The sequence below is a fragment of the Bufo bufo genome, chromosome 11 (assembly GCF_905171765.1).
Source record: "Bufo bufo chromosome 11, aBufBuf1.1, whole genome shotgun sequence".
NCBI classification, from domain to species: Eukaryota; Metazoa; Chordata; class Amphibia; order Anura; family Bufonidae; genus Bufo; species Bufo bufo.
In genome coordinates this window covers 27,541,708-27,555,913 of record NC_053399.1, presented here as the reverse complement: position 1 = coordinate 27,555,913, position 14,206 = coordinate 27,541,708, and the positions used below count along the sequence as shown (strand labels likewise).

General features: G+C 42.3%; 1 protein-coding gene across 1 annotated transcript in view; it reads left to right on the top strand.

Moving 5' to 3' along the window:
- SYNE2 (spectrin repeat containing nuclear envelope protein 2) overlaps positions 1–14,206 on the top strand; it is a 304,488-nt gene that overhangs the window by 156,135 nt on the left and 134,147 nt on the right. The window contains exons 57-61 of the mRNA XM_040412752.1: positions 2,462–2,599; positions 7,391–7,576; positions 9,190–9,312; positions 11,598–11,780; positions 12,846–12,926. Coding sequence (XP_040268686.1) covers positions 2,462–2,599; positions 7,391–7,576; positions 9,190–9,312; positions 11,598–11,780; positions 12,846–12,926 — 711 coding nt within the window. The remainder of the gene's footprint in view (positions 1–2,461; positions 2,600–7,390; positions 7,577–9,189; positions 9,313–11,597; positions 11,781–12,845; positions 12,927–14,206) is intronic.

Below are 14,206 nucleotides of genomic sequence, written 5' to 3'. Positions count from 1 at the left end.
TTCTGTGCCTGCTTTGCTACAAGATAAAAGTGATGTAGTATTTGGGCCTATAATAGTATACATTCTTATAACCAATTGATGCTTGAATGATTCATCCCGAAGTGTTGGGAAGACGTCCAGATCCTCACTTCCTCCCTCTGCCCCTCCCTTTCCTTCCTTCCTTCCTTTTTCATCATTGCTCATTGTCACTCCTCTCAATGTCACCAACTATCCCAAATGTACTGGGAAATTAAAGGGTTTGTCCAGGCTGCTTTCCTCAGGATAGGTCATCAATATCAGGCTGACGGGTGCTCAACACCCGGCAGCCTCACCGATCAGCTGTTTGTGGCAGCGTCGAAAATTAAACAGTGGATGGAGCTGGAAGGAGAAGGCTCCCTACACTGTATTTCGGTCCCCATTCACTTAAATCCTGCAGTAACCTGCCATTACACAGTGGATGGAATATTCTGGTTCTGGCTCTATCTTCTGTTTAATTTCTGGTACCGGCAGCTGCTGAAAACAGCTGATGAGTGAGGGTGAAGGGTGTTGGATCCTCATTGATCTGATACTGATGACTGATCCTGGGGATAGGTCTTCAGTATCTGTAGTCCAGCCAATATAGGTCTTCAGTATCTGTAGTCCAGCCAATATAGGTCTTCAGTATCTGTAATCCAGCCAATATAGGTCTTCAGTATCTGTAGTCCAGCCAATATAGGTATTCAGTATCTGTAATCCAGCCAATATAGGTCTTCAGTATCTGTAGTCCAGCCAATATAGGTATTCAGTATCTGTAATCCAGCCAATATAGGTCTTCAGTATCTGTAGTCCAGCCAATTTGGGGGTTCTCATTCCTGGAAAAGCCCTTTTTGTTGGAATTCTCACTTTGAAGATAAGTTTATTATAAGGGTCCTGTTTCTGAGACTTTGAGTGATTAGCTTTAATCTATGGATCTACGGACTCCTCACAGCATACCCAGCACACCCAGCACAGCGCCATCCATTGTTTAGTGGCTGTGCTTGGTATTGCAGCCCAGGCCTATTCACTAGGTCATGAGACTGATGAAAATGACCTCTCTGGCCTAGGAGGAGGCCACAGTCTCTTCAAACAGCTGATAGGTAGGGGTGCTGGGAGTTAGACCCCCACTGGTCAGATACTGATGACCTATCCGGAGGATGGGTCAGCAATATTCTACTCTTGAAAACCCCTTTAAATGTGTACAGTTGACACAGCTCAGGTTAAAACCCCTTTAATTAGATCCGTAGAGTACAGGGAGCTGTCCCAAACTGTACGATACCCAGGATTTTCTATGGTTTTTTTTCTCATTACCATAGAGGAAATAAAGTATTACACAAGTCCTGTTAAATTCAATGGGCTGTCCTTGTTGTAGATGGACATGCTGGGTCCTCCAAAGCAAGCAATTGCTTTTTATAACAATGAAGGTCCTGAAGTGGACATAAAACAAATATTAACCCAGACTTCCCTAATAAGGTAGTTGACCATAAGTCCGACAACCCACTCTGGCACCTAGACCTTTTATTTTATTACATGTGATACAATGTTAGAAGACTTCCTAAATGTTTCTATTGAAATCTTATAGTAAGGCTACTTTCACACTTGCGGCAAAGGAATCCAGCAGGCAGTTCCATCTCCGTTACTGCCTGCCGGATCCGTCAAAACGTATGCCAACTGATGGCATTTGTAAGACTGATCAGTCTTACAAATGCATTGAAATGCCGGATCCGTCTTTCCGGTGTCATCCTGAAAAACAGATCCGGCATTTATTTTTTTTTATTTTTTTTCAGTCTGCGCATGCGCAGACCGGAAGGACGGATCCGGCATTGCAGTCATTTAAATGCTGGATCTGGCACTAATACATTCCTATGGAAAAAAAATGCTGGATCCAGCATTCCGGCAAATGTTCCGGATTTTTGGCCGAAAATAAAACGGTAGCATGCTGCGGTATTATCTCCGTCCTGATCAGTCAGAAAAACTGAACTGAAGACATCCTGATGCATCCTGAACGGATTACTCTCCATTCAGAATGCATGGGGAGATGCCTGATTAGTTATTTTCTGGTATTGAGCCCCTAGGACGGAACTCTATGCCGGAAAAGAAAAACGCTAGTGTGAAAGTACCCTTAAAGGGGTTATCCAAACCCTATAATGCCCCCTCACACAGGTTGAACTTACCTTGCTCCCCAACACCCGCGTCGCTTCTGATCCCTGCATAGCATATCATGGCGGCCGTGTGGGCAGCAGAAGCGACGCGGGTACCTGGAAGCAAGGTAAGTACAAATTATGTGCTGGGCCTGGGCATTAGAGGGGGCATTATAAGGGGTTTGAGAACCCCTTCAAAATGTTATCCAAACTTGATTGTATCATAGAAATTTGGAAATATTGCACTCCATTGAGTGGTGCAGTCATTAAGTAGATCGCTGACTACAAATTTTGCATTGACTGAAAAGCGTTATCTCTACTGACAGGCGGCGAGTAAACTGGAGGAGTATGAGGACACCCTGAGGAGCACGCAGGCCTGGATCCAAAATACGGATAAGCTGTTGAATGAAGAGATGAAGGGTTCCTCTGCCAAGGTCCTGAACAAGCGCGTTGTCGCACTAGAGGTCAGAATATATATCCAGATTCTATAGAACGGCAACATATTTATTGTATATGTATTAAAACTAAACTGCATCTGGTAATATGGTAAATTTTAATTGCACCAATACCAGTAGTCCATATGTGCCCCACAGGGCCGGGGAGCTCCTGAACATGCAGAAGTGGTAGAGCCTGTGCTGGATTCAGTCACAAATATTCAGCTAGTTTTTGTCCACCACTAGGGGTCACTATTAGTATTCATCTGTATTTGATGAACGATCGGCTTTCTGATGATGATGATGATGATGATGATGAATGAAAAGACAAACCACGTGCATTTTTTTATTTAGTTCTATCACCAAGATCTAGGTAAGGCTACTTTCACACTGGCATTTTGGCATTCCGTTTGTGAGATCCGTCATGGGTAGTGTTGAGCGCGAATATTGGAATTGCGAATTTTAATCGCGAATATCGCCACTTCGAGAATTCGCAAATATTTAGAATATAGTGCTATATATTCGTATTCACGAATAGTGTTGATTGTGAATATTCTAATCGCAAATTTTTATCACGAATATATTACATTGCCGATTTTTAGCAATCATGTAATTAATGACTGGAGATCACGAATTTGCGAATTTATGGCGAATATTCAGCCAAAAATCCGCGAATTTGAATATATTTCCTATGTCGCTCACCACTAGTCATGTGCTCTCACAAGCGGTCCAAAACGGATCAGTTTTGCCCTAATGCATTCTGAATGGAAAAGGATCCGCTCAGAATGCATCAGTTTGCCTCTGATCAGTCACCATTCAGTTCTGGAGGCGGACACCAAAACGCTGCCTGCAGCGGTTTGCTGTCCGCTTGACGAAACTGAACCAAACCATTGTCCTGGCACACAATGTAAGTCAATGGGGACGGATCAGTTTTCTCTGACACAATCTGGCACAATAGAAAACTGATCCGTCTCCCATTGACTTTCAATGGAGTTGATGACGGATCCGTCTTGGCTATGTTACAGATAATACAAACGGATCCGTTCATGACTGATGCATGCCGTAGTATTATTGTAATGGATCCGTTTCTGCAGATCCATGACGGATACGCCCAAAACACACAAAACAGTGTGAAAGTAGCCTTAGGCGTGCACAGTCTGCAGCCTGAATTCCCGCTCTTCATGGCCCCCTACTTTTCTGTGTCCAGAAACACATGGCTGTCACAAGACATCTATGGGAGTTAGTCACCTCTCCATTGAACTCTATGGAGACTGCGGTTGGGAATAGGAGATTAGCGGTTACTGGACCCCTGTTCTACCCGCAGACCCTGCACCTGGCATAACACAGAGCATTAGTTTTAGCTAGGGGAATAACAAGGGCATTGCCATCTGAGATGTTCATGTTTATACAATTATGCCTGCAAGTTGATCCTCTGGATCATCTTGCAGGATGACAGGCCGAACTGGATGGACATATGTCTTTTTTCGGCCTTATGTACTATGTTACTATGACTCCTATACACTGCGTGCAGAATTATTAGGCAAATGAGTATTTTGACCACATCATCCTCTTTATGCATGTTGTCTTACTCCAAGCTGTATAGGCTCGAAAGCCTACTACCAATTAAGCATATTAGGTGATGTGCATCTCTGTAATGAGAAGGGGTGTGGTCTAATGACATCAACACCCTATATTAGGTGTGCATAATTATTCCTTTCCTTTGGCAAAATGGGTCAAAAGAAGGACTTGACAGGCTCAGAAAAGTTAAAAATAGTGAGATATCTTGCAGAGGGATGCAGCACTCTTAAAATTGCAAAGCTTCTGAAGCGTGATCATCGAACAATCAAGCGTTTCATTCAAAATAGTCAACAGGGTCGCAAGAAGCGTGTGGAAAAACCAAGGCGCAAAATAACTGCCCATGACCTGAGAAAAGTCAAGCGTGCAGCTGCCAAGATGCCACTTGCCACCAGTTTGGCCATATTTCAGAGCTGCAACATCACTGGAGTGCCCAAACACAAGGTGTGCAATACTCAGAGACATGGCCAAGGTAAGAAAGGCTGAAAGACGACCACCACTGAACAAGACACACAAGCTGAAACGTCAAGACTGGGCCAAGAAATATCTCAAGACTGATTTTTCTAAGGTTTTATGGACTGATGAAATGAGAGTGAGTCTTAATGGGCCAGATGGATGGGCCCGTGGCTGGATTGGTAAAGGGCAGAGAGCTCCAGTCCGACTCAGACGCCAGTAAGGTGGAGGTGGAGTACTGGTTTGGGCTGGTATCATCAAAGATGAGCTTGTGGGGCCTTTTCGGATTGAGGATGGAGTCAAGCTCAACTCCCAGTCCTACTGCCAGTTTCTGGAAGACACCTTCTTCAAGCAGTGGTACAGGAAGAAGTCTGCATCCTTCAAGAAAAACATGATTTTCATGCAGGACAATGCTCCATCACACGCGTCCAAGTACTCCACAGCGTGGCTGGCAAGAAAGGGTATAAAAGAAGAAAATGTAATGACATGGCCTCCTTGTTCACCTGATCTGAACCCCATTGAGAACCTGTGGTCCATCATCAAATGTGAGATTTACAAGGAGGGAAAACAGTACACCTCTCTGAACAGTGTCTGGGAGGCTGTGGTTGCTGCTGCACGCAATGTTGATGGTGAACAGATCAAAACACTGACAGAATCCATGGATGGCAGGCTTTTGAGTGTCCTTGCAAATAAAGGTGGCTATATTCGTCACTGATTTTGTTTTTGTTTTGTTTTTGAATGTCAGAAATGTATATTTGTGAATGTTGAGATGTTATATTGGTTTCACAGGTAAAAATAAATAATTGAAATGGGTATATATTTGTTTTTTTGTTAAGTTGCCTAATAATTATGCACAGTAATAGTCACCTGCACACACAGATATCCCCCTAAAATAGCTAAAACTAAAAACAAACTAAAAACTACTTCCAAAAATATTCAGCTTTGATATTAATGAGTTTTTTGGGTTCATTGAGAACATGGTTGTTGTTCAATAATAAAATTAATCCTCAAAAATACAACTTGCCTAATAATTCTGCACTCCCTGTATATTAGGAGAATAGTGGATCTATTCACCCCATACTCCAGAAAGGAAGAGATCGAGAAAGTAGTCATGCATGCATTGTAGTTTTTGAGAATTGTGAAAGACTGAATGTACCTTCTAATTTGTGAGGCCTTCTCCTCTCTAAGGCCCCTTTCACACGGGCGAGATTTCCGCGCGGGTGCGATGCGTGAGGTGAACGCATTGCACCCGCACTGAATCCGGACCCATTCATTTCTATGGGGCTGTGCGGTGATTTTCACGCATCCCTTGTGCGTTGTGTGAAAATCGCAGCATGCTCCTCTTTGTGCGTTTTCCACGTAACGCAGACCCCACAGAAGTGAATGGGGCTGCATGAAAATCGCAAGCATCCGCAAGCAAGTGCGGATGCGGTGCGATTTTCACGCACGGTTGCTAGGAGACTATCGGGATGGGGACCCGATCATTATTATTTATAAGGGAAAATAATAGCATTCTTAATACAGAATGCATAGTACAATAGGGCTGGAGGGGGTTAAAAAAAAATTAAAAATAATTTAACTCACCTTAATCCACTTGCTCGCGCAGCCCGGCTTCTCTTCTGTCTTCATCTTTGCTGTGCACAGGAAAAGGACCTGTGGTGACGTCACTGCGCTCATTGCATGGTCCGTCACATGATCCATCATGTGATGGACCATGTGATGAGCGCAGTGACGTCATCAAAGGTCCTATTCCTCACAGATGAAGGCAGAAGAGAAGCCGGGCTGCACGAACAAGTGGATTAAGGTGAGTTAAATTATTATTTTTTTAACCCCTCCAGCCCTATTGTACTAAGCATTCTGCATTAAGAATGCTATTATTTTCCCTTATAACCATGTTATAAGGGGAAATAATACAATCTACACAACACCGATCCAAAACCCGAACTTCTGTGAAGAAGTCCGGGTTTGGGTCTGGGTACCAAACATGCCGATTTTTCTCACGTGCGTGCAAAGCGCATTACAATGTTTTGCACTTGCGTGGAAAAATCGCGCATTTTCCCGCATCTTATCCGGGCCAAAAACATGACGCTCGTGTGAAAGAGGCCTAACAGTTCCAACAGGAGAGCAGAAGGCTCCCATTCTTCTTATAGGTGGAAGTCCCAGGAGTGGAACCCACTTTTTTTTTTTTTTTTTTTAAAAATCTCTTTATTGGATTGAGAAATCAGTTGTACAGCATTGGGTATAGAAACAATACAATACAGGAAATTTGCATCAAAGCACAGTTGTGCAAGCAGTTTGGAAAATAAGATTTCTCAATACACATTTTATCATAATATTCCCCAACTCCCCTCCCCCCCCTCACCCCCCCCCCCCCCCCCCCCCCCCCCCTCCCTACCCCTGAACACCAATCTAAGCTTTTTGGACTTGAAGTGGTTCACCCGCAGTACCCCATCCTCCGCCCTGGATGATTCCCTCGCCTACCAGTCGAACTAATGGGCCAATCTCCCCAGCCTATCTGCCAGCTGAGCCTCTAGATACCACCCTGTGAGTTTAAATGGGGCCATATGGAACCCACTTTTATTAGACATTTAGAGCAAATACTGTTGATATGCCATAACTGTATCAGATATACCTTCTTAAATTATAGTGTGGTCCTTTAGAGTGGTATAATTTGACAATGTGTTCCTTAGATTAGAAAAGGTGATGCATCTAGGGCTACATAGATATACATCATGTATAGAGAAAATTAAGGTCCATACTTTGCTATATATGACCTCTTTTATGGGTTTTCAGATTGCACTTGATGACTCTGAGCAGAAACAACATCTCCTTGACTCCATTCATTCGGAGCTAAGCGAGCTGGCTCTTATCTTTGAAACTGAAAGCGTTGTGGACCGTTCCTCTGACGTAAGAAGCAAAGTGCTGGACCTAAGGCAAAGGATCCTGAAAGTCCTTCCAAATATCCAGCTCGTAGCTCATGTAAGACCTTCATCTTCTGTTGGTAGGGGTATCATCCTGAGCCTAAAAGCAATGGAAAATCATTCCTAAATGAATATTCTAACCCTGACTGATAGGCAGCTGCTTCCAACCAGAGGAACTAGTGAGATTCTCTTTCTCTGGGAGGTACCTCTTTGAATATTATTTTCCAATGGAGCATTAACACTAAGACTTCATACCCAGCTGGTCACAATGCCCAGCTTTGTTTGATGAAACCTTTGGGATACTGTGGGTCAGATAATGGTTCTCCTGTCAGAAAAGGAGTTTTATGCAAGAAAGTAATTTATCTATTCCTAATGAGAAGACCATTCTTGACCAGGGTTTGTGCATTTTCTTAATCTCCTGAAATGCTAACAGTTTTCTCAATAATGCTATATATGCTATAATGCTTTGAAGTGTATATATGGATCCTTGAACAACTTGAAGGCAAAGTACTGTCTTTTGATGTTGTGAATGAAGACCTACTATTTGATTAATAACCCATGTTCCATAAGGTCTATGGATGATACTCAGAGCAGAGAGAACTGCTGCAAAGAACTGCCTCTTTGCCAGATTCAGTGTAACTTTTATTGGCCATTGCTTCTCTACTCACCAGTCCTGGGTTTCTGTATTCTAGTATTACAGACTCGCCTCCTTCTCTCCCCTTCCTGGCAATCCCAGCCACTGGGTTTGCTCTGTCCTTCCATGCAGTGGCCTGCTTGCCAGTAAAGCCCCACCTTCTCTGCCCATTGGGCATGTGTGCTCCAGCTGGCTCTTAAAGGGCCAGCGCTCACCCTAATCGGCTCCAGCCTATGGCTGGCTACCCATCTTCCCCTCTGGGAGAGTGCCTGAGCAATAGGTTCTAGACTGCCAGTAATCTGCAAATCTGTGCTCTATTCATTGTCTGCCCATGTACTGACTTTCTGCCCTATTCCTAGATTGTGACCCTTTGCTGCCCGCCATGACTTCGGACCATTAACCGTACTCTTCCTACCCTGACCTGACTATGATTTTACCTGACCCCTTGGTGCCCTGAATTGGTATCTCTGGACACCCATGGGTCAGCTATTAACCACACTGAGACTACTCCAGGAGGTACCGGCCTGGTGGTTCCCCTGCAGCAACATCAAGATCCCTTTATAGGGCTTAAAGGGTGAAAACTATGGGAGTGCCAGGATAATGCCCTTAGGTGTAGCCCAAAGCCAAATCTTTTGGTTGACATAGTGGTTCCACACCCACTGCTGAAACTGTAACCTGGTGGTTCCCTTGCAGCAAAGTCCAGATCCTTGCATAGGGCTTAAAGGGTTAAAACTATGGGAGTGCAAGGATAATGCATAGAGGTAACGCAAAGTAAAATCTGTTGGTGGTTCCACACCCACTGCTGAAACAGTGTCCTTGTATTAAATTTCCTATTGAAATGAATGGACAATCATGTATGACTACAGTTCTCCAGCAGTGGCCAGGCGCACTATCCTCCTGCAATCATCAACCCTTTTAAAAACAATCACAACTGTGAGCAATTACGTAATCACTTTCTAAAAGGATAGCTTCATAATAGCTCTAATTAGGCTAATTGTTTTTATACGTCAAATCTATCACATCTGTCTCCATTGTAGGAGGTGGTGGCTATAGAGGACGAGGTGAAGAAGATGGAAAGGACGGTTAATAAGATTAAAACAATTTTGACATCTAATGACATTGATGATATGACGCCCAAAGATCACCACATGCACGGACGGGTAAGATGTTTCTTTTTTGAATCAGATAATTTTTTATTCGTTTTCCAGAGGTAAAAAAATATGAATACCATTACACGTACATAATACAGCAAGAGATATACGCAATCTCCGTTGAATGATACACATTATCAAAGCATTACCAAACATTGTGCACATTATCCAGCAACAGTGCAAGAAATTAAGAGGAATCTCTATTGGTGGATAAGGGTAACTAACATAGCCACCAACATTTAAACCCTCAACCCCCACCAACTCAATCCCCCCCCCCCTTCTCCCCAGGCGATGAAGGGTAAGATGTTTCTAATTCATCTTTAATGGTCATGCAGTGGCGGTATTACCGGCAAAATCATATGTCTAAGTAGCAAGCTTTTTAAAAAGCCTGCTATTATGGCTTCTTAGCCACATGCATCTGCTGCTGCGTGGGACCTTGCCCATAATATGGTTTTACTTGAAGGGGCTGTCTGACATAGCTGAAGCCCCAGCAGTGATGTACTGGTCTTCCACATGTGACTTATAGATTGCCTTGCGGTTCGCCCGGCGTTCGTTTCGCGGCAAACTTTGCTCGTTTGCGATTCGCCGAACGGGCGAACATATGGCGATGGCGCCATATTCTTTTACATTGTGAAGAACTTTGATCCTTGATACATCCATCAGGTGGTACAGGACAGCCAATTGAGACATTTCAGCACATGGACGTACCCCCTACCTTATAAATAAACCTGATCTGGCCGCCATTTTACATTCAGTCTTTTGCCAGTGTAGGGAGAGGTTGCTGTGTGGAGCACGGACAGTTAGGGACACCAAATGCAAACATAGAAAGTATATTATAGTGCATTTGTATTGTGCGGCAGTTGTGTGCGGTTCTGCTGCGATACTGCAGGTATATAGAGGGACAAGCGTTATTGGAAAAAATAATTTCTACTGGTGTGACATACCTGTTGCCCCCCAAAAAAACTGATTGGAGCAGGGATGTTATATACCAATTATATACTTTCTATACAGTGCATTTAGGTAGTGCAGCATTTGTTTGCGGTTTTGCTGATTACCTCAGCTACAGATAGTGACAAACGACATTGGAACAACGTACTCCTGTGGCCTAAAATAAAAATTTTCTAGGCTCCAACAGGACACATTTCAGAGAATTTCCATTTAAGACGCATACAAATGTCCCCTGATTAAGATGCATATTTTTTGTTGGAATTTTTGTCATTGATCCCCCTCTAGTATGTCACTGTCCATGTTGTGGGACTATTTGTGCACTTCAGCTCATATTTGGAACCACCAAATACTTAGTAGAAGGTTTTTCAGATTCGCCTACCATTAAAGTGAATGGGGCCCGCCGCAAACTTGCGGTTCGCGCACATTTGATCGCGTTCGCGAACCGTCTCAGCCAATGTTTGTCAGTCACTGCATGTGACCCCTAAGGACCAGTGATTGGCCGCAGTGGTCTCTTGACCACTGGGACCTCATCACTTCTGCCAAGAGCGATGCTGCTGGAACGGAGTGGAGTTTTAAAAGGTGTTTTGTTTTCTTTTATACTTTTTCTACACCCCCTCCTGTCTGCTATTTATGCTTGACAACCCCTTTAAGCTTAGTGACTTTAGCCCTTAACCCCCTGCTATTTCGTTCCATGACGTCTCATAGAAATTGAGCAATAATCAGTGCCCCCAACCCGACCCCACGTGTCCCAATTCTTACCCAGTTGTTGCCTACAGTTTCCCTTTCCTGCAGACTCTGTAAATGTGCAGAGACCTCCACAGTCTCAAATAAATCTATGTAAAGTGTAAAACAGTATCGTGTGAGGGAGGAGGGGGATGCAGCTGCAGTTTCTCACTCAGATTTTCAGTGAAATAGCATCAGAAGGAGAGTGGAGGGAAAGAAGCAGCGAGGAAACATCTGTCTGGCTCAGAGAACACGGCACAAACCAAGAAGAGCCCACCCACTGCAGATGGGAAGCAAAATACCCAAATAGTTTAGATAAGACCCAAATATTCATTACCTATTTCTGTCTGCATCACATCTAATGCACATTTCACTGATTTTGGAGCCCTACTTTGAAGTGCAATTAACCCTTTGACAGCTAGCATGGCTGGCCGCTGTCAGATAGCTAAACTCTGTCCCAGAAAATGAAGGCAGGAGAAGTCTGGATCACAACCACTGAGCTTACAGGAGAAGTACTGCACACAGTTACTGCCTAGGTCCTAGGAGGAGTCAGTACAGTCCAGTTTTCATCATTAGCTGGGCGTATCCGATAATCACTTGTCCTCGTTTTCCCTAAACTTCAGGTCATGCTGGAGAACATAAATCACATCAGAAAGACAATAACTGAGATAGAAGTTTATAGGCCAACCCTTCCTTTATCACAATGTGGGGTGCAGTCCCTTTGCGTATTAAGAAGAATGGTAGTCGTCCTGAGAGAGGCTGAAATGCTGGAGAACGTTATCGTGGAGCAAAATCAACTATTGGAGGTAAAGTATGACCACTTATAGATCTGTACTGAAATACTCAAGTGTGTTGTACGCAGTAAATTCTATAGCCCCACCTAGTGGAGGCTCCAGGCACTCAGAATTATAGAATTTAAATGGTCACTAATATTTCACACATTTTTACATAAATCAGTACTGGGGAGTGGAATATAAGAAACATTGTGATATATCTTATCAGAGAAAAGGCATTTTTCTCCCTGTAGCAACCCATTTCTTCCCTCTCCATAAACTTCCATGGGCAGCACGTCTGTGTGCGTTACTCTGCCCTTCCTCTACCTTCCCTCTTCATTGACTTCTGTGGGCTGCATGTCTGTGTGTCTCTCTGCCCTTCCTCTACCTCCCTTCTCCATATACTTCTATGAGCAGCATCATGTGTCTCACTGCACTTCCTATATCCTCCTCCCCCTTCCCTGTCCATTGATTTCCATGGGCAGCATGTCTATGTATGTCTCTCTACACTTCCTCTTTCCTCCTCCTACCCCTTCTCTCTCCATAGACTTTTATGGGTAGCATGTAACCTGATTTTGCAGTGAGTTGACAGCCTGTTTTGCCTCCCAAGAGGGATTTAGCAGAGAATGTTAGTTAAGGAGGGAGGCAGGGGAGAAAATGGCATTTTCTTTGATACAATGTATTACAAAGTTTCTTATATTCAGCTGTACTATTGACTTATGTAAAGTTGTGGGAAAGGTTAATGACCATTTAAATCTATGTCTATGTGCAGAGGACTTTTTATAAGAACAGAGCTTTAAATGCACTGGACATATTAACAAATCAATCAGTGCAGAACCTGCTTATACTGAAATTGCAAGAAAGTTAGAAAGAAAATAGAAAACTTGCAAGTAGCCTTTTACAAAGCAGTGGCCACAAGGTTATTTTTAAAAAAACGTTGCCGTCTTCCAGGAGCTGGAGTAATGGTGCAATTTGTCACAAAGGACGGGTGACTCTGTGTCACCATAGGGCCCTAGTCTTAAAGTTAGAAGTCATTAATCTGGTATGAAGAATAATTTCCCAAATCTAAAATCAGTTTTTATAATTTATGTTTTGCAGCCTATCATAAGTGAAATGTCAGAATTGGAAAAAGAATATGAAAAAGCACAAACTTCCAGAGAAGAATCTGCTGATATAAAGGTAAATATCAAACACTGTGATCACATAATACAGCAAACCTATAGTATAATCTATAGTACTGATAGTGTGATGTAAACCTATAGTATAACCTATAGTACTGATAGTGTGATGTAAACCTATAGTATAATCTATAGTACTGATAGTGTGATGTAAACCTATAGTATAACCTATAGTACTGATAGTGTGATGTAAACCTATAGTATAATCTATAGTACTGATAGTGTGATGTAAACCTATAGTATAACCTATAGTACTGATAGTGTGATGTAAACCTATAGTATAATCTATAGTACTGATAGTGTGATGTAAACCTATAGTATAATCTATAGTACTGATAGTGTGATGTAAACCTATAGTATAATCTATAGTACTGATAGTGTGATGTAAACCTATAGTATAACCTATAGTACTGATAGTGTGATGTAAACCTATAGTATAACCTATAGTACTGATAGTGTGATGTAAACCTATAGTATAACCTATAGTACTGATAGTGTGATGTAAACCTATAGTATAACCTATAGTACTGATAGTGTGATGTAAACCTATAGTATAACCTATAGTACTGATAGTGTGATGTAAACCTATAGTATAACCTATAGTACCTATAGAATGATCTAAACCTATAGTATAGCCTATAGTACTTATAGTGCAATGTAAACTTATATTATAACATATAGTATTATCTAAACCTATAGTATTACCCATAATACTTATGGTATGATGTAAACCTATAATATTATCTGAACTTATATAATGATCTAAACCTATAATATAACCCACAGTACTTATAGATAGTGTGATGTAAACCTATAATATAACCCATAGTATTTTATAAACCTATAGTATGGTGTATACCTGTAGTATGATCTAAACCTATAGTATGACCTATGGTACTTAATCTTATAGTATGATGTAAACATATGGTATAACCCATAGTACTTATAGTATGATCTAAACCAATAGTATAACCTATAGTACTTATAGTATGACTGTGATCTAAACCTATAGTATAATGTAAACTTATAGTATGAACTAAACCTATTTTATGATCTAAACCTATAATATAACCTATAGTATCTATAGTATGATCTAAAGCTATAATATAATTTAAACTTATAGTATGAGCAGGGGCGCACCACCAATGAGGCCAGGTGAGGCGGTCGCCTCAGGCAGCACCAGGTAGGGGCAAGGGGGAAGTGGGCAGCCGAAGGGCAATGGGCAATGAGCACTTTTATTGTGGCAAAGCGGTTAGGTTAAGAAATTGGCATTGAAGGGGG